General features: G+C 34.1%; 1 protein-coding gene across 5 annotated transcripts in view; it reads right to left on the reverse strand.

Annotated features, from left to right (window-relative positions):
• Positions 1 to 3,924: 3,924 nt before the first annotated feature.
• The window catches only part of LOC113107026 (FYVE, RhoGEF and PH domain-containing protein 1-like), a 40,307-nt gene continuing 23,870 nt past the window's right edge, over positions 3,925 to 20,361 (reverse strand). For 2 of the 5 annotated variants that reach the window (XM_026269148.1, XM_026269150.1), the window contains exons 2-17: positions 16,880 to 17,038; positions 15,707 to 15,893; positions 14,146 to 14,818; positions 12,646 to 12,884; positions 12,059 to 12,215; positions 9,548 to 9,686; positions 9,284 to 9,342; positions 8,091 to 8,237; positions 7,887 to 7,979; positions 7,727 to 7,806; positions 7,502 to 7,532; positions 7,307 to 7,408; positions 6,059 to 6,187; positions 5,825 to 5,983; positions 5,585 to 5,731; positions 3,925 to 5,399 (exon numbers count right to left, since the gene is read on the reverse strand). In XM_026269148.1, coding sequence (XP_026124933.1) covers positions 5,130 to 5,399; positions 5,585 to 5,731; positions 5,825 to 5,983; positions 6,059 to 6,187; positions 7,307 to 7,408; positions 7,502 to 7,532; positions 7,727 to 7,806; positions 7,887 to 7,979; positions 8,091 to 8,237; positions 9,284 to 9,342; positions 9,548 to 9,686; positions 12,059 to 12,215; positions 12,646 to 12,884; positions 14,146 to 14,818; positions 15,707 to 15,893; positions 16,880 to 17,038 — 2,771 coding nt within the window. In that variant the 3' untranslated portion in view covers positions 3,925 to 5,129. The other 3 variants (XM_026269147.1, XM_026269149.1, XM_026269151.1) reach the window with 2 other exon arrangements.

Raw genomic sequence — 20,361 nt, forward strand, 5'->3', positions numbered from 1 at the left:
AGTAGCGTGGGTGGGGCTTCACTGCGATCAGCCAATAGACGACCGATATAATATTTGTTTACTTCAAACGTTAGGTCAGCCTCTGATATAATGTTACAAACTATTTCGTCATCCTTTAGTTTTAGATGATGAACCTCAGTGTCAGGCTGTGATATTGGGAAAAAATGGTAATAATAAGACAATTAAAATAATGTTGACGATTAAATGTATACGCTATGATTTCATTGATCTTATTCACGTTTATAAAATAGAAAAACAGTTTTTAAACTTAATATTTTACTATAGCTTATGCAAAGGTATGCGTTTTCGACACAACAGGGTATTTAAAAAAAAGCTTTAAAGGCATAAATTGCATGTATTTGTGAGATAAGTTTGATAAACTATTATATGGCCTAGCTAGTTTAAATCACAAATGTATGAATCTTGTGTAGGCTATATATATATATATATATATATATATATATATATATATATATATATATATATATATATATATATAGCCTACACAAATATAAATATATACATATCCTCTTTACACACACACTTGTAAAATATAAAATAGTACAAACTACTATATCACACATTATTTAGATAAAATAAATGAATGAAACACACTTTTGGTTCTTTTATTATTTTATTTCATAAACATTTTCATGATCTTGCACAGATTTCATTGGGATATTAACATACAATGGTACCCAGTGGCCTGCCACTAATTTAATCAACAATAATAATTATAATATTACTTGAAATAACAGTAATACCCATTATGTGTACAATAAACCAGGTTTCATGAGGGGAAACAATAGCATATGCCATATAGTGTCATGGTTTGGCTAATAGGATTGAAAAAAAAAAAAAAAACCCTGAACGCATCAAAGCTCGTAATGCAGCTCTTTCTTGGTTTTCTGAAAGAGGGTTTCTGAGCAAAATAACACGGCGTGAACTATCCTTGAGAAGATCAACTATAGGGCTATCTGGCAATGTTTTACAAATCCCTCTCTGCTGATTTGCTGCAGACATACATCACATGAAGAGTCAGCAAAAAATGACAGAAACGGGTCAGGAGGCGCTCATTCCACTACTTTGGGTTTGGCATGCTCTGATGATGCCAGAGAGTAGAGGAGAAGGAATGGTAGATCATCTCTAGGCAGGTAATCATTAACATCTGTGAACAAAACAGCTGTTCATGCCATCAACATTGCTCTCTTTACAGTCTCAGAAAAAAAAAGGTACAAAAGCTGTCACTGGGGCAGTACTTTTTCAAAAGGCACACCTTTGTACCTAATGAGTCCATATTGGTACCTTAAAGATACATATTAGTACCTAAATTGTACATATTAGTACCTAAAAGATACCACCCCAGTGAAAGCTTCTTTACCTTTTTTTCTGAGTGTAGCTTCCATATAAAAGAAACCAACATGACCAAATGCTGGCTTACAATAAATAGAGTTTAAAAGTTTGGCATGTAACAAAGTAATCGCCATTATTACAAAAATGAATTTAGAGCAATAGAACTAGGTTATAAACATGAACAAGATTAGAACCCTCAAATCAATAATCCAGGTGTAGCAACAGATTACATCATCATCGTCATCATCAGACTGTGCTAATTATGGAATCTTTTGGTATGCAGATCTGAGCATATATAATATATACAATGTAACATTTAATTCTCTGTTCGGCACCACAGAGATGTAACAGTTTCTCCCAAATGATTCTTGCCACAGAATAATCCATTGTGTTATAACTCCATATTAAAGACTAGAAACTCTTTTTATAACCTGTTCATTCAGACACACTGAATGTACCATCATATATTTATAAAGACAAAGCTGTTCCCTTGATCAACAAAAAAATAGCACCTCTGTTTCTGTTTATGACACTTAATGTCAGATTGTTTGCTTAAAAATGCACAATTGTTCAGATATCCTTGCTAAATGAACTTCAGTGTATTTCATCTGTCTTTGAATAATGTAGTTTATGTGAGATCTCAGAGAAATTAATCCTTTTAAAAAAAGGTAACAAACAGATTTTGTGGACTAAGGGATGAAGAATAGAAACTGCAATATTTAATGCATTAACATCCAATTACTGTTGGACTTGGATTACACAGAAACAATAATTTATATTCTCCCAAATGTTAACATATAGCATTTCGTCTTTGTATTTTTGGTAGTGTTCATCATTTGGTGCATTGCAGAGTTTACTAACTTCACTACAATTACCTCAAGGAGTAAAAAAAGACAATAAATATCGGTATTAAACACAAAAAAACCAAAGGTAAAGAAACAAAAAATGTGACAGAAAACATTTCAATTTCTGATACAATTTTCTGCAGTATACTTTGGCAAAAAGCAATTGTGAAAAACAACGTGAAGAGAAGCACAAGGTTGCAAAATATCAGTAAGGCAGGATATCAAGAACAATAATACTGAGAGAAGCAGGAAGATGAATGCGTGTGTAAGCGTGAGTGACGGGCAGGCTCAACTGAGGATCTGGGAATGACCAGTACAAGTCGTAAACATATGGAAGTGAACACACGCAGCCCTGTCCCAAAGCCATGCGCTGCCATCAACAGTCCAAAAACCTCTGAGGAAGGAAACCACAGGCAGGCTGGAGGCTGGAGGACTGGGAAAACACAACGACTGGTTCACCTTCACTTACTCGAGCGATGTCTTTAAAGACAAAGAGCAAGATTAAAGCAATATCAAACACAAAAAAGGTAAAGCAGTTCTCAGTGAGTCATCAGGCGTTCACACGGGCAAATAACTGGATTCAAAAGAGGAAATGAAAATGAAGCTCTTTCTAAAACACAGAATATCTACCTCTGGAAAAAGTGATGAAACGAGAGAACTTATCCTAAGCTTTTCTTGACCTGGGGTTTACCACAATGCTAAGAAGTCCATTTAAAACTTCACATAACAAAGATCAAACACCAAAGTTCATCCACAGTACCTAACCCACAAAACTGGGCTCAGAGGAATAAGTTATATTTACAAATAAATTCGTCCTTTCATCTTCTGCACTTTTCATACACAGATACAACACGGTTGAAAACTTTGATATCCTCATCAAAACTTTTAATTTTTTTAATTTTTATTTATATATATTCTATATTTATCAAAAAACCCTCTAAATAAGGCAGGGATATCATTGAGTTTACAATGATATAAACTAGCCCGATTCATACACACCCTCATGACCTAAAATCCTCATATTATCTGCAGTCTTCTCAAATGCCCCTGCTGCACTCATGAAATCACACATGCACACTCAAAAAACAGGATCAAGTCTCTGTTATCCTGTAGGGAGAGCCCTGTCAATTCCTTTGATTGAAACGTTCCCATTACACACATTTTTTGTTCCACAGAATTGTTTTTCCCTACAGTTGGAGCAGAAGGGACAGTCTCAGATGTGAATCTCACAAAACACGTCCAGCTCACATTTCTATGGAAGCCTGTTTCCACCACGGAGTGAAAATAAATAAAGAGGTAACTGCTTATTTATTTAATCATTCAGAATCATAATTTCGAGTTTATATCTCAAAACAGGAAGATAAAAAAATAATTGTCACAATTGCAAGATTCGTAAAAATTTTTTTTTTTTTACAGAATTCTGAATTTCGTCTCACCATTTTGACTTTTTTTTCACAATTGTGAGTTTATATCTCACAATTTTGCCTTTTTTCTCAGAATTGTTTCTTAAGTTTATTTAAAATTAGAGTTTATTTAAAATTAGAATGTTGAGATATAAATTAAGATTTACGGTGGAAAAGTCTGTATAGGAATTAAAAAGTCACTTTTGTTTATCCCATGGCAGAGACAAGGTTCCATACATTTCATATATATATATATATATATATATATATATATATATATATATATATATATATATATATATATATATATATTAGTTTACAATAAACAATGCTTATTTAACACCATTAAGTTTTTATTTTTACATCATGACATATTATTTTAATTACAATTAAGATGTTTTGTAATACCTATTATTCTCAATAGTTCTTATCCGATTCTCCTTACTGTAAATCAGCATTAATTAATTTATTTCACCTTACAGTAATGAGGTTTGTTCTAATAAACCATGTCACAGTGCAACAAAAAACTTAATGGTCATTAAAACAAGCTTCATTTAGTTTACTCACAAGCAAGATAAAGTATCTTAATTGGTATTAAATTTGGGTTGACATGTTCTTGACAGGTTCCCTGACATTCACTCCTAGAATGTGTGCGAGCTATGATAAGCGTCCTCTAGGTGGCAGACTAAATTTGTTAGTGTTTTCCGTGCTGAAGGACCTTGAAGTCAACAGGAAGCACATATTTCTGTGGTTGTGAGTGGTTAAAACCCGCTTAATAAATATTCCTGCTATGTTCCAGCAGTTCCTGATTACCACACATGTACACTATGTTTCTGAGGTAAACACAGGCTTGCATAGCTGAACAACAGTTCATATGGCCAATCCTGTCACAATCCACTACTAAATGCAATAGCCGATGTTTTCCAAGTAATCGAAATGTGAAATCCAGAATTTGATCCTCTTACCAAGCGGATTATTGCCATTAATATTGGCAGGATTCATAGTCCACTGACTTTTACTGATTTAAACCCAACTAAATCAATCATTCCCTCCAGCTTCTGGTCATTTAAACTAGGGTACTTCACTGTAGACTCTCTAGGTCACCAAAACTTTTCAAGAAGCCAGGCCAAACATTCACACACAGGCACCAAACAACAGAACCGTCTCACTTCACAAAACCATAGCCTCAGTCGAGAAACCACCACAACACCTCGAGATTTGGCAGAAACAGTCGATCAAACATAGAAACTGCTAGCGGCCGAAAGAGTTGATGCACGTTATCAAGTCGTCTTTAAAGTGTGCGCACTTTTGTCCGATTGTTCCAAACACTGGTCACTCACACAAGATGAGCAATACACAGAGAAACGTACCTGTAGATAATTCATGCAATTTACAACTGACAATTATTACAGATGTGTGTAAGAGAGAAAGTATATGTGTGTGTGTGTGTGTTTGTCTATTATATCCTGTCGGTGTGGTCACATTTGTACAGTTTGTGTGTGCAAAATGATATCATATTTTCAGCCAATCATGTGCTTTCTCCCGTAGGTACTGGCTCCTCCCCTTCTTCCTCAAGGGCCTCGGATATCGGACCGTTTGACTGCAGCTCCTCGCCCCTGCCGGCTCTCGATAAGACCTCCATCCAACGCCGCTGCAGTTCCTCACAGTCGGCACTGAAGTAAACGGTCAAATGACTCTGGCTCATTTTGAAGGCGTTGCGTCGTTCTAGACGGTCACTTGATTCGGGTAGAGACACCTCGAACCCAATGAGGGGAATACTGCGCTGGGCTTTGACATCCTGTGTATGTGGAGAGAGAAAGAGAGAAGAAAAGATCAATACATCGCTGGTCAACCATTAACTGGCTACTATGAACCGCATTAGTTATGGAAAGAATACTAAAGCTTTGTTTACACCTGGTGTTCACATCTGTTTGATCACATGACTCCTGGTCGTAACATGCATGTCAAATCTGATCACCTTACCTGCGGAGCACCATAGATGTACAGCACCAGAGGCTCAGAGTCGGGGATGACAAACCAGGCCTTCTGCCATCCACGTCCACTTCCTTTCTCCACATGATGAAGGAAACTACACAACACGCTGTTCTCAGCTGCCACTGAGGCTTGTTTCTGCAGGAAAAAAGAGGTGAAAAAAATGCAGACCACCACTAGCATTCACACGTTGGGTTGCCAGATGTTATGGGTTTAAATCTGCCATCGAACCTCTAGAATGGAGCGGCGTCTCTGTGTGCTGTTGCTCAGACTGGCCGGAGAGGGCGGCACTCCCACTAGCATCGTGTAGCAGTCTATACACACACGGTTGGCTCGGTTGTTATCGTATAACAGACGGGCACGGAACTCCGAACACTTCCCACACACCACCTGAAGTCAAGAAGCACAACGTCAGCCCACCGTGTCACAGAGCATGTCAGAAAACACAGGTATGCTGTAACATACATGTCCACAGGCTTTACAGTGATGCCGTCTTTTGGTAATCGAGTTGAAAGGCTCCTGACACTTCATGCACAGCGTGACCTCTTTCTCCCGGATTGGAGTAGGCGCTCGTTTTCCAAGCTCTGTGCAGTTCTGAAAACAACGAGCGGTCAGAGAATAATGCAGTGGCCAAAAAACCTAAAACGTAGGTTAACATGTCACTGCATTAGAGCTAGTTATCATAAAAGGTGATTAAATGCCACTTGGTTGGATATATTCTTAACTAATTCAGTGACATTCATACATTTTTAAGTGTGGCTTGAGCATCAAAAGACTTTTTGGAGCCACTATATTTTGTAGCTATTCATATAGATCAGGGGGTTTTAAAAATTTGGTTGCCACAGATGATTAAATATGTCAATCTCTTCATGAAATATAAATGCTATATATTTTCATGTATGAAGACCCATTTAAACTGTGGAATCACTATAGTTATTTGTATAATATAATCTGGAAAATATTTGTATTGTTTAGTATATATAATGTACTTGCTATTAAGTTGACATCTTTTTTTGATTTGATTAATGTGGTGATTTACAACCAGTGTTTAGAAAACAGAAAAAAAAAGATAATTGTTAATTAATTAATTAAAAAAATATTACATTTTAAAACTGTATTATAAAATACTACATAAAAATTATAAATAAATTTAAAATTAAATTAAAATTAAATTACATTTATGAAATTAGCAGATATTATATTATATGTTATAATACAATACATATATATATATATAATTGTTATTTTGATTATTTTCAAATATATGCTTTTGTATTATTTCAATGTTAGTAATATAATTTTTTTTCAATGTGCATGTTGTGAACATATATGTATACATATCCCTGAAGAGAATCATAGATATACAAATGATAATTTTTAATAAATTATATTTTAAAACTATATTATTTTATTAACATATCTGAATTTAATAGAGGTCTCTGAACCAAAGTTTGAAAATCCCTGATAGAAACCACATTTTATTTTTCCCATTCCCGTTTTTTGAATGAGGTCTGGATATGATGTATTTTAGTATTATTTTGTATTGGCTTTTATTTTTCAGGTTTGATTTTAACTTTAGTTGCAGTAATTTTGTCATTATTTTTATATTTCTTTTCAGCTTTTATTTTAGCATTTTACTATTTTAATTATATTTTAAATAGCTTTACTTTTAGCTTTAGGTAACAACACTGCGAGTGATCAGATAAAACTAACCGGAGAGTTTGGAGGAGTGAAGTCCTCCTCCCGAAACGAGCAGTTGTGCATCCGGAAGGTCTCCAGCGTCTGTTCGTGTCTCTGTATAGTGGCCTGGATCGCCTGTGAGAAAGTGAACAAAAACTCAATGAATGTAAGCAGGAGTGTTATAGTCGAGAGATTTGAGAAGCTGTGATATGATGAAGAAAAGCTCACCTGAATCCAGTCTCTCTTCTCCTCTTCCGTCCTGGTGAAAATGGAAACGGCAAACGATTTAAAAAACCCAAAAGCTGCACATATTTCTCTTGTTTTTCAGTGGCTGATATGCTTATCTCAGGTATTTTCTCCTAATACTCAAAAGCTCGGACAACATTTCTGTGGTTTTCAATCAACCTCAGATTTTATTTTTAAAGCAGATGAAGCACATTCCCTCAGCCGTACCTCGCTTGCAGTTCTAGGGAACGTTGTTTTCCCGACACCAGAAATGTTCGCGGTACGTTCATGCTGCTGGTCTCCTTCAGCTGTGAAGCAATGCAGAGTGAATCAGCCATTTGATTTATTTTGAGTTTTATGCTTTAAACAAGATAAAAACACGCTGAACCTCCATCCCGTCTACATCAATCCGCGCTCGCACTCCAAACTTCTGTCCTATCAGCCTCAGTTTGGGAACGCAGTACAACAATCTGTCATTGAACTTCAGAGAGAGACGAGTAAAGTTACACGTGCATGATTTAGCAACAATCTTACTTAAGAAAAAAAGATTGTTTGGTATGATTTATGTCATTTACGTTTGCCTTTCACTCACCAGAATCAGGTATCTATCCTGTGATGTCCCGTTTTTGGCTGACAGTTTCAGGATGTGTCCCTCTTTGATGAGCTCATTAGTCGGGTTAACAATGTCCTCTTCTCCACCGAGCAACTCGTACACTTTCAACAGCTTTCTCATGCGCTCCTGAGGGACAGAACATTCACACGTTTGTACAAACATTTTTCATTTTATTAAAATAACAATATTTGATATTTTTGATATTTACATAAATATATATATATATATATATATTTATATATACTTTTGTAATTTAAAAATGAAAAAGGACATCCCTGTGCATGCTAAGTTTATTAAATAACTATATTCTAAAATATAAGATGTCATTTTTTACATTTATTTGTATTAGTAATGGTAGTTTTTTTTATATTTAATATATACCTTTGTAATATGAAAAATAATTTTTTTTATTCAAATATACATATATGTAAACTTCATTTAAAATACATAAATATTTAAATTGTTATTTTTATATAATTTTAATATATACTTTAGTGATATTTTAATATATTTAAGTAATACATTTTTTTTTTTAAATAACAAAAATAACCCTAAAATATATATACAAACACGTTATATTATACATATCGCTACAGTGGGCTATGTCTTATGATATAAGTTTTATAATAATATAATAAATAATTTTATTGTTTAATATTATATATATCCAGTTATGCAAAACAACTCAACTTGCTTTCTGAAATTTTGTCATTTTGAATTTAAATGATGCTATCATTTATGGCACATGATTCATGTAATTCATAACTCAATGTGACCAACCAAGAAATGTTTTGTGCTTTTGAAATATTAAGCATACTAAGAAGAGTGAATGTTTACAGATATATATTTATTTTAAAATTTTACTTGCAAAAAATTCAAATTGATTACTTCACAACTAGAATTAGACTTTATGACACGGTTATGACCTCATTTTCAGCGATGAAAATTATTTTTTGTCTGTTTTAAGTCAGGTTACTCGGAGGGAGGTGTCTCATGCCTCAAAATGTAGAAAATACAAACATAAGCAATTAACAGATTCAAATGAGAGACTTTCACAACAGACCTCACATTAAAAAAGGCAACCATGCTTAATTACAAAGGGATGTTATAAGTGGCGGTGTTGGTTTTCACCCCAGACGGAGTGTGTGTGGTTCGTCTGAAACTGCACTCACCATTTTCCTGATGGCAGCGTTTGAATGTTCTGCCGCTGTGGCGATCAGCTCCAGAGATTCTGTAAAGGATAAAGGACTTGATATTCACAAAGTGCCTTTTTTTCCATTTTGCCTTTTATCTTGGCCTGTTAACCTTGCATGAAACTTTACACTGCAATATTTCCAGGCACCATGCACGAACAGCTGAATTGAAACAGAAAGAGGGCCGCTGCGGTCAGTGGAGGAGATAAGACCCATTTGAGCGCTCCACCGCTCCTCACTCACTCTGAGCGTCTTTGAAGTCGTCTGCGTCCTCTGGCAGGCGGTGCAGATAGTCTTTGAGCAGGAGCTCGTAGCGAGGGATCCTCTGCACAGGCTCCAACATGTGGTGCTGTAGGGTAAGATTTCCACACATCTCCTCTTTCTGCAAAACACACACAAAATCATCCCATGAGCAAAAACAAACCATGCACCGGTTCATTCCCACACACAAATTCTGAATATTTGTAAAAGTAGATACTTTAAAGATTGAAAGAAAAACAAGACTGACTGCATTTACTACATTTATTAGGCACAAATCATCTGTGTACATAATTATATGTATTATATATGTAAACATTATTAATGAAGTATAATATTATCTATGTTTGTCTGTGAAATTTTGCCTTTTATTTTTGTTTTTATTAAAATGTATAGGTCATGATATATTACACACATTACATGAGTATTATTAAAGTGTGTGTATGTCTGCAAATAGATAGATAGATATTATATATTTTTAATTAATAATATATAAAAAAATTATGTTTATATAATGTTAATATAATGTTTTATATTACTGAAGTATATAACAAAAAAATTGTTTTTTTAAATTTTATAATTTTTTATATATAAATGTAATAACATTATAACATATAACAATAACAATATATATATATATACTTGTTTTTATAAGCTTTCATTAAAATATTATTAAAATATTAAAATACTCAACTATATTAAGTCTATAAACATATTTAATCTATAAACATAACATGCGTTTAATTATTTGACAACGCTATATATTTCATCATTAAGTCTGTATGCTCAGCTTTCTTTAATATGGACCTTCTTAAAGTTTAATGCTAAATTTTTTACTTTTCATAATGCAGTCAAATCCTGCTGAAGAAGAAATCAAGTCCCTGCCTACTTTATTTCCCGCTGAATATTTAGTTTCAAATTGAAATACATCACGTTGCAAAAGTGAAATGTGTTGAACGAATGCTGTTTTTTTTGTTGTCTTTAACAACAAGGCAGACTCCCAAAACACAGCCACGCACAATCAAGATGATTCACTGGAGCCCGTGACAGCAGTGCTGTGATCTCAGGAGCTGGGCCCTGCGTTCTCTTAATATTCTCCACACCGTGGCTACCAGAGACGTTTGAAGTGCCGCACCAGGCCTGATTGGGGCGCCATTAGTATTCACCATAACCTACAACTCCCCGAAAACACTCGCGCACCCACAGCGACTCCCTCTTTCATCTGACACACTCAATCATGGCTGAGCCGAGGGAGCGCTCTCGTTATTTCAAACATGAACGCTCTTGTCTCAGACTGTGAAGGTGAATTTGGTGGGGTGCACCTGGTGGATGAGATTACTGTATGACTAACACACACTCTGTTCATTCAGTCCACGGCTGTCAATTATGCAGGGTTACACGCAATTAACACTCATTATAACAGTGAGGGGGTTGGGAAGACCATCTTATTTTCACACAGTTCAGCTGAGAGTGTGATGCTCAACAGCACTCAACACATCTGACTTCCACTTATTGTTAATAGAAAACGATTTATGCCTTAACATTATCACAGCTTGAATAAAATAATAAAAAAAAATGTTTAACTCCTATTGTTGTTTCACACTTCTACACTTGAAATCTATTCAGCGTTCTGTTCTGTCTAGATATGCTTCTTACTCAAAGTCCATTACAAAAAGCCCGTTAAGATTGTTTAGATGTAATTTTAGTTTAAATCAAACAGCATATTTTTTTTATACTTCCTGGAAAGAAAAGACCAGAATGCCCTGTACCGAGTCATTTTTTCATTTAAAATAGCTTTTTTAAATATGTACTATAATTAAAAAGTTTATTTTGCTGAAAGCTTTGCTCACCAAAGTTGCATTTATTTGAATCAAAATACAGTAAAATCAGTAATATTGTGCAATACTATAATAAATTAAAATGACTGTTTTCTGTTTGAATATATTTTTAAAATGTAATCTATTCCTGTGATGTGCAGCTGTATTTTCAGCATCATTCCTCCAGTCTTCAGTGTCACATGATCTTCAGAAATCATTTGAATATACTGATTTGCTGCTCAATAAACATTTCTTAATAATATTAACCATGTTGAATTTTTTCCAGGAACAGGAAGTTCAAACTGTTCAAAAGAACAGCATTTATTCGAAGAATCTATGTAACATAGCAATAAATGTCTCAAATACTGCTACTTTTGATTAATGCAATGCATCCTTGCTGAATAAAAGTATTCATTTCTAAATGAAATTGAAATTTCATTAAATTGAAAAAATACTTTTGTGCATGCATAAATATAAGCAAGACATAACTAAATTGAGGCTAACAATTTTTATGATACAATATGAAATTATGATGTCAAGTATTAATTTCCTTTAAAACATCATTCTGAACCCAAACCTTTGAATGATAGTATTGCATTTATAGTATGCATGCTACAAAGATGCTACAAAGACTTGTTCTTCTTACAGAGCATGGTTAGTTTGGACCGCAGTCTGGTACCTGGATGTTGTGAATGATGGCTTTGAACTGAGAGGAGCGCTGCATCCAGGTGTTCACCAGCTCCATGGCCCGGTCAAAATTCTTCACGTACTCACCGTACATCTTCAGGAAAGGTGCCAGTTTCTGCAGGATGTCCCCGATGCGGGGGTTCAGATCCCTGAGGGCAGAGGGGTGGAAGTCAAGGTTTGGGAAATGTCACCCTTCTCCTTCCAAAAAAGACTATTTCTAAACAAAGTTTAGTTTGTGGAAACACAAATGTCACTAGGATACTTGGAAACATCCGTTTGTCCTTTCAAAATTCAAAATCCATTCAAAATGTCTAGTTATGTCCAAAAGAAAAAAGATAGTTTCTGCTCTAAGATCTGATTCCACATTGTGAAAAGTGCTATATTAATAAGTTTTATTTGAAAGCAAAATAAAACATTAGTAACATTAGCATTTTAATATATATATATATATATATATATATATATATATATATATATATATATATATATATATATATATATATATATATATATATATATATATATATATATATATATCAAATCAATCATAAACTCAATCTCATAGTCTTTCTCTCTCACCATTCCTCCATGCGTTTCTCCAGCGCGGGCAGCAGGAACTGCTGGTGGAAGCAGTAGATGGAGCAGATGTTGGAGAAGATGCCCATGACCATCTCACAGGGGAAGGAGCTGCGAGCTCGGGCCTCCTCCATCAGCTGGGCACAGAACACCTGGTCCAGGAGGTGCAGTCTGGACACGTAAGCCTTCTCTGTATGCAGCAGCTCATTAGCAATGTTAAACACCCGCTGCTGGACAGACAGCTGCAAAACCAGAAAATGTTGGTGGAATAATGAGTTTGAACAAACTTGTAACAACAAATTAGATGGAATTACGCAGAATAAGTCTCATTAAGAACATTAAGAACTTTTAAAAATGTATAAATCAAGAATGTTGTGATTTTGTAAAAGGTTCTTATGCTCACCAAGCATGCATTTATTTGACTAAAATACAAATAATTAAAAATAACAAATACAAATCATTTTGTTAAAAGATACTTTTTTCAAGATTCTTCAATGAATAGAAAATTTTAAGGAAGCATTTAACTAAAATTTAAATCTTTAGTTAAAATTATAGATGTCTTTACCACTAATCAATTTATTTCATCATTGCTGCATAAAAGTATTAATTTAAATTTAAATTAAATTCTACTGACCCTACAATTTTGAATGGTAGTGCTATAAATGATAAAATATTATTTTAAACATTTAAACATTTGATTAAATAAATATAAAAATAAAATATAATAAACTAAATATAATTTGTATATAATGCATTTTAATAATTCTGATATTTATTTCTTATATTTATATATATATTTTATATACATTACATAAGTACATATATATATATATATATATATATATATATATATATATATATATATATATATATATATATATATATATATATATATATATGGTTAAAGTAAATGTTTATATTATAAATTTGGATCATAAATAATATATTATTATACATTATATAATATTATAATATAAGTATTTCATAAATGTTTATATTTGAATATATACTTAATATAAACCATACTTAATATTAAAATGCTTGTTTTCATACATAGGGTTATGGTTAATTAATATATTTTTCTAATACATTACATACCAAACAACATTTTAAATATATATAATTTACAATATATCATTATAATTATATAACATATAAATAATATACAATTATACTAGATAAAATTTTTATAAATAATATAAAATATGAAATATTAAAAAATTATTAAAAATAAATGATTAAATACAGATTCTGTTTATATTCAACAATATATTGTATTTATAAATACATATATTAAAAGTATACACTTTAGTCAGGGTTTCTTGCACCAAATTTTTCATTTATCTCTTAGAATGAATTAAGCTGTTCATGTATACGTATGTCTTTATGTGTATTCACAATATGGAAGTCAATCTAGAGTCTTTGGTAATACCCTGTTACCAAGAGTGAAATTAGTCCATGACTAAATTATTTAATCAAATAGGTGCTAATATGAATCCTCACCTCAACGGAGTCCTGTCGTTCAGCTTTAGGCAGAGGTTGAAGAGCCATGGGGTTCATCTCACTCTCATCCCCACTGCCCTCCTCCATATCACTGTCTCCCTCTGAGTCTCTGCCCCCCTCTACACCGCTGGCCCCCTCTCCTTCGGGCCCCTCGGCATAGCTGCAAGGAAGCCCGGGCCCTGGACTGCAGGGGCAAATCTCCCTCTCGTGACCGACCCGATCCTCGTCCCCGACGAAGCAGAGCTCCTCGCTGTGTGAGGGCGAGCTGATGCTGTCGATACCACTGTCTCTATTGGCCAGCTTGCCATCCATCTGTGACGGAGGGAGGGACAAGCGTTCCGAGGGGATTTCTGATTGGTTGGCTGTGAGGTCCCTCATTTCCATGGTGTCCAGCAGTTTATCAGAGGCACCATAGCCTGATTCCATAGAGAGACGCTTCTCTGAGCAGGATGCCCCGAGTTCACTGTCATCCTCCTCGGTTTCATCCACTTCATCTTCCTTCTCGACCTCCTCCTCGGCCAGCGGCGCCTCTAGTGGATCCTGAAGGGACGTGCAGGGCAGGATGAACTCTGAGGATGGAGGGCTAAATGACCCAGAAGCGGCCTGCTGTTCGGGGACCCGTGGGGTACACATCACTCCCCCAGTGATATCTGGTACCACGATGATCTGCTCTCTAAAAAAAAAAATAAAAAAAAAAAAAAGAAAAGTTACATGCGACAATTATATATTTCTAAATGTATGTATATAAATATTTAAAACACCACACATTGTGAGCACTGTATTAAAATAATATAATAAATTAAATAAAAATAAAAAAATAACATAAAAATATTATATAATATTATAATACAAATATTAAATAATTTATAATAATATTTTATAAAATAAAATATTAATAGTAATAATAATAAAATTTCCTTTTAGTATTTTTGTCTTGGTTTTTTTCTATCTCAGTATCTTTAAAAATAAATTAACACACTTCAGACAAGATGGATTAATTATGGATTAATTATTTCTTACATTGTTGGCAAATTAAATGTAAAAGTAAAATCTTAATATCTTAAGCAATTGTTCTTCCTAGTTACATTTTAAACTAAAGTAAATGAAAAAAAATACATGTATGAACAATACAATATTTTAATTCTTAGATTTATGCTTAAAAATGAATAACCTATAGCTATATTCTCTAAAATGTCTTAATATCTTATGCACTTCTTCTAAAGTACATATTGCTTTACCTTAATTTTTAAGACAAAGTAAATAAAACAATTTAGTAAGATGTACGGTTAAAAAAAAAATGTCTTAATATATTATGCAATTCTGCTTCTCAAGTACATCTTGTTTTCAGGATTTTTTACTGAAAAACAAGACAAAAATACAGATTAATAAATCATTTCTGGCAGTGAGATTAAAAATATACCTTCTTGTTTACCTGCGATCAACAAACGGAGATATCATTACTCGAGAGCACCAAATCAGAACTGTAGATATGAATAATAAAATCTACCGTAATCAAAAAGCCGCTCCAGTGACAAACGCTCAAATGATTGTGATCTCTCACCTCTCAAACTTCTCGATGAGCGAGAGGACACAAGTGGGGGAGGAGCTTCCCTCTGCTCTCGGTAAGGTGGCGCGTGATTGGCGGGGGTCGGCGGGGAGTGGGCGGGAGGGTACTGGTGGGAGGGGCTTATCCGGGGGGCGTGGCCGCCGAGCGCTCTGCTGCTGGAGGTGAGGGGGTTTCGGGGGCACTGAACGAGACAAAATCAATACGCAAATCAATAGACTGAGACTGGTGCACGATCACATGACCACACCACAGACAGACACAGATATTAAATTGGAGCAGCAGGGCAGAATAACAAGTACTTTTATTAGATTACTGCATAATATTGCATATTATATTATATCATAAATTAAACATCAGATCAAAGGGAATACAGTAAACATTAAAATAATGGTGACCTCTATTTAGTTATAAGTTCTGCATATATTTTGAATATGCAAAAAACATACACTATTGTTCAAAAGATTTTAAATTTTATACTTAAACTTTACAACTTTATGAATTCTGAAAAAAGTCACAGTTTCACAGTTTCCACAAAAATATTAAAAATGTTAAATGTTAATGTTAAAAAAGCAGCATTTTTTTCTCCAAAATTATTAATAATAAGAAATGTTTCATCAGCAGCAAATATTCATATTAGAATGATTTCTGAAGGATCATGTGGCACTGAAGACTGGAGTAATGATGCTGAAAATTCAGCTTTAATCACGGGAATAAATTACATTTTGAAATATATTCAAATAGAAAACATTCACTTTAAATTGTAATAATATTTCACATTTTTCTACTGTATTTCCGATCAAATAAATGCATCTTTGTTGCACAAGACATCTTTCCAAAACATAAAAAAATCTAGTCGACCACAAACTTTTGAATGGTACTAGCTCTCGGATCTCATTTGCATATGTGCATATATAAATAAATAACAACAAATTCACCGCCATTCCTCAAAGCTATTTTATGGCTTCCCAAGATTGCAATATGGCATAAAAGTTGCCTTTCTGTCATTTTTAAAACTTGACGTCCTGTGGTCACAGTATTTGTGAATTGTATTGAAACAAAGAGCTTGGTCATTCTTCAAAATATATTATTTTGTGTCATAATGGTGAGTAAATGATGACAGAAGTTAAATTTTTGGCTGAACTATCCCTTTAAATGTACAGAACGTACCTTGAGGCTTTGGCCCAGGTAAAGGTGGGCGTGTTTTAGGGGGTGGAGGCGGGACGTCCTGAGGTCCGTCCTCACTTGTGCCATTGCAGTCCTGTGCGTCCTGGGGTCCAGGGTCAGAGCAGAGGCGCTGTGGGGTCTCGTGGGCTCCGAGGCAGGGGCCTGGCTCAAGGGACAGACTCTTGGTTAGAAGCCGTGGACTGGTGGAGGATGGGCCTGACAGAAAGAGAGAGTGCAGACTCGCTTTGATTTGGAGAATCTGAATGAAGGGAGCAAACCATGCCTGGTGTTCTTTATCAGTTAAAAACCAATAACTTGTTACTGGTTTCATTTGAGTAGGTTTTGGCCGAAATGAGACTTGTTTGAGTTGAAATACACCACTCTCTCTTTCATAGTCAGAGCTTTGTGATATAACAGCAGCATGTACACAATCCAGCGAGATCCCATTAGGGCCGTTGATGTGAATAAAATTGGCTTTGGCAAGAAAATAAAAGAGTTACTTGTAAACAATGTGAGTGATTTCAAATGAATGACCAAAACAGTCACATCTCATGCACTTTCTAACAGATTTTGTAAGATGATAAATGTTTTTCTTAAGAACATGTGAATGAAGCCACCACAACAATGAGAAAAAATATGAGAAACAGAAACATGATGCGTTTGTGTTTATTTTTACACAGAGATGGACGGATGTGTTGTTCAAAATTTTGGGGTCAGTAAGATTGAATGAAGTCTCTTATTGCTCACCGAGACTGCATTTATCTGATAAAAAATACAGTAAAAACAGTAATAATGTGAAAAATTATTACAGTTAAAACATTTTTTTGAATATATTTAAAAAAGTAATTTATTCCTGTGATCAAAGCTGAATTTTCAGCATCATTACTCCAGTCTTCAGTGTCACATGATCCTTCAGAAATCAGTCTAATATAATGTTAGCTAGAAACAGAAATTTATTAGAAATGAAAATCTTTATTAGAAATGTCTTTATGCTTGCATTCTCACTGAATAAAAGCAAAAAGCAAACTTTTATACAGCAATGAAAATAACCTCATGTTAATGAGAACAGAAATACTTATCTTTAAGAGATGTTGCGAAATGTCATTTTTCAATAATGCAAAAATTCAGTCCACCGCCATTCGAAAGGTAAAAACTATTATTGCTAGCATGATCATCTCAGACAGGAAACACTTTAAGAATCAACATGAGAGAGGAAAACAAGATGGGCAAATTCAATTCAGTCTAATTTAATGGAGCCGGCTGGGCGTAATGGATTACAGTTCGGCTGAGTGATGTGTCTGAATGCCAGAAAGCATGTACAACACGTTATCACACAAATCACCTCTGGCTCAATAAACTGTGAGTCCAGATCCAGTGATACGTCTGAGTACTGTATATACTCCGCATCAATCTTAGGCTTCAATTACACACTGGTTTGTGCTGACACAATGTGAACATGACATCAAACTGTGTAAAAAGACTTCTGGGTAAACTAGGAGAGCAGAAGAGCGCCGTCGTGTGTTAAGTAGGTCAGTGTGTTAAAGTGCCAGTCACTACTGTCTATATTTGCCTGTTCAGCTCAATCAGCACAAAACATCATGAGTCTGGATCTAGTGACATAACAAAATTCACAGCTAAAAACTATGCACACGTAAATATGACTCGAAGGGCTTTGATCAAAATGATCATGTACAGGAAAATTCTTAAAGTGGCACGGACGGGTCAGATGGTGGGCAGACGCGGCGTCTTAATGACGTTGCTATTTAAAAAAAAGCTTGTCTGTCCCCCTACAAAGAGCTAATTGGTTCCATATGTCGACACTCATACCAGCTAGTGAAGGCAGGGGGCTGAAATGACTTCCACATGCTCCTCCAAAATGACTTAAAGGTGAAGAAAGGCCAGCGAGGGAGAAAACCAGAGTTATCCTAGCCGCAGAATTGCTCTGGAGTTCCTGTACGGGAAAGGGATGTGTGCTGTGACCTACAAGTCTGCTGGAGCTGGGACAGATTAAATATGTATCAAAAGAACAGGCGTGTCCAAAACACATCCACTTCAAAGGCATGTAAAGATAATATAAACTGTTCAAATTCATTTTGAGTAATCGTCTTTTTATTCATATTTCAAACAGCGGGACTACACTATCCTGTCTTATGTGGTGTTTTTAGGGCATATAAAGAAAATCAAATGTTTTAAAATATTTTTTTTTTTTAGTGATCGTCTTTTTACTGTTATTGCAAATAGCAGGAATATACTACGCTTTATGGTTGGTATTGTATCCTGGGTGGAAGTGTTTTTTATATAGTTTAACTACTTTAAAAAATGTTTTGTTTATATTTAGATTTTAGATTTAGATCTAAACAGTTAAATTTTTAGTAATTTTGATTTGATTTTAATATGTCTATATAGGCTAGTTTTCACTCATTTTTCACTTTTAAATATTTCAGTAAATCAAGTAAAGTTAAATGAAAATGAGAAATGCTGCCTTAACTATAACTGAAATTTTAATTCAGTTATTGTTTATTATATTTTCTTGTAGCAATTTTTATATGTATTCGTAAAATTCTATATACATTAGGCCTACTACAGTGTATAGAAATGCAATAATTGGTGTACATTTTACAAGAAAATACTATTTTAGTCTTGTCTAGTTCAGAATTTCATGTTTAAATAAATGTGTTAGTGCTCAGTTTTTTGTAATTATTTGTGAAATTTACAATACCAATTTCTAAATATTTTTTTTCAGTGCATCATTGTAAAATGTGAAATATATTATCACCTGACTCTGCTGAATGCAACTATAAAGGATATTATCAATATAAACATAATAGTTTTCTATAAAGCAATGTGTATTGTTAAAAGTGCTATCCAATATAAAATGAACTTGACGTTTAGATTTGATTTATAGTAACCCTGATGAATGATTTTTAGGGTGTTAAGTGAATTACTTTGACGTCTTGATGTTCTTGTTTCTAGATATGCCTCTTCAGTGTAAGTCTAAAGTTTTTTCTAATTTTATCATCTGCCAGTTGAAAATTGTAAAAATAAATGCTTAAAAAAGCAACAGCACACTGTTCTTGTTTTGAGAAATCATTCATATTCACATGCTGAAATGTAATACTTATTGAAAGGGGTTTGTTCAGATACATTACCCCCTACATATGAGCAATAATGCAACTATAAAGAGTTTTGCTTAATGCTACTTATACAAGCTTATTGCCCAAAATAACATTTCAAAACTGGAATTTTAACAGAGATCAACCCAGAAACCAACTGTTAAATTTATATTCTAGTTTCTCAGATGGTCTCTGAGACAGACTTCTTTTTCCACAGCAGGCAGAGAAAAAAAAATCTTTCCAAGTCAATTCAGGCACAAAGTCATCAAGACATCTTAACAGATGGGAAAATCTCTCTCTCTGGATGGCCAAAAGCATGCATTTTAATGAAGACTAGCATTGCATGTTCATGCTGCAAATTCAATGTCATCA

The sequence above is a fragment of the Carassius auratus genome, chromosome 8 (assembly GCF_003368295.1).
Source record: "Carassius auratus strain Wakin chromosome 8, ASM336829v1, whole genome shotgun sequence".
Classification (NCBI taxonomy): Eukaryota; Metazoa; Chordata; class Actinopteri; order Cypriniformes; family Cyprinidae; genus Carassius; species Carassius auratus.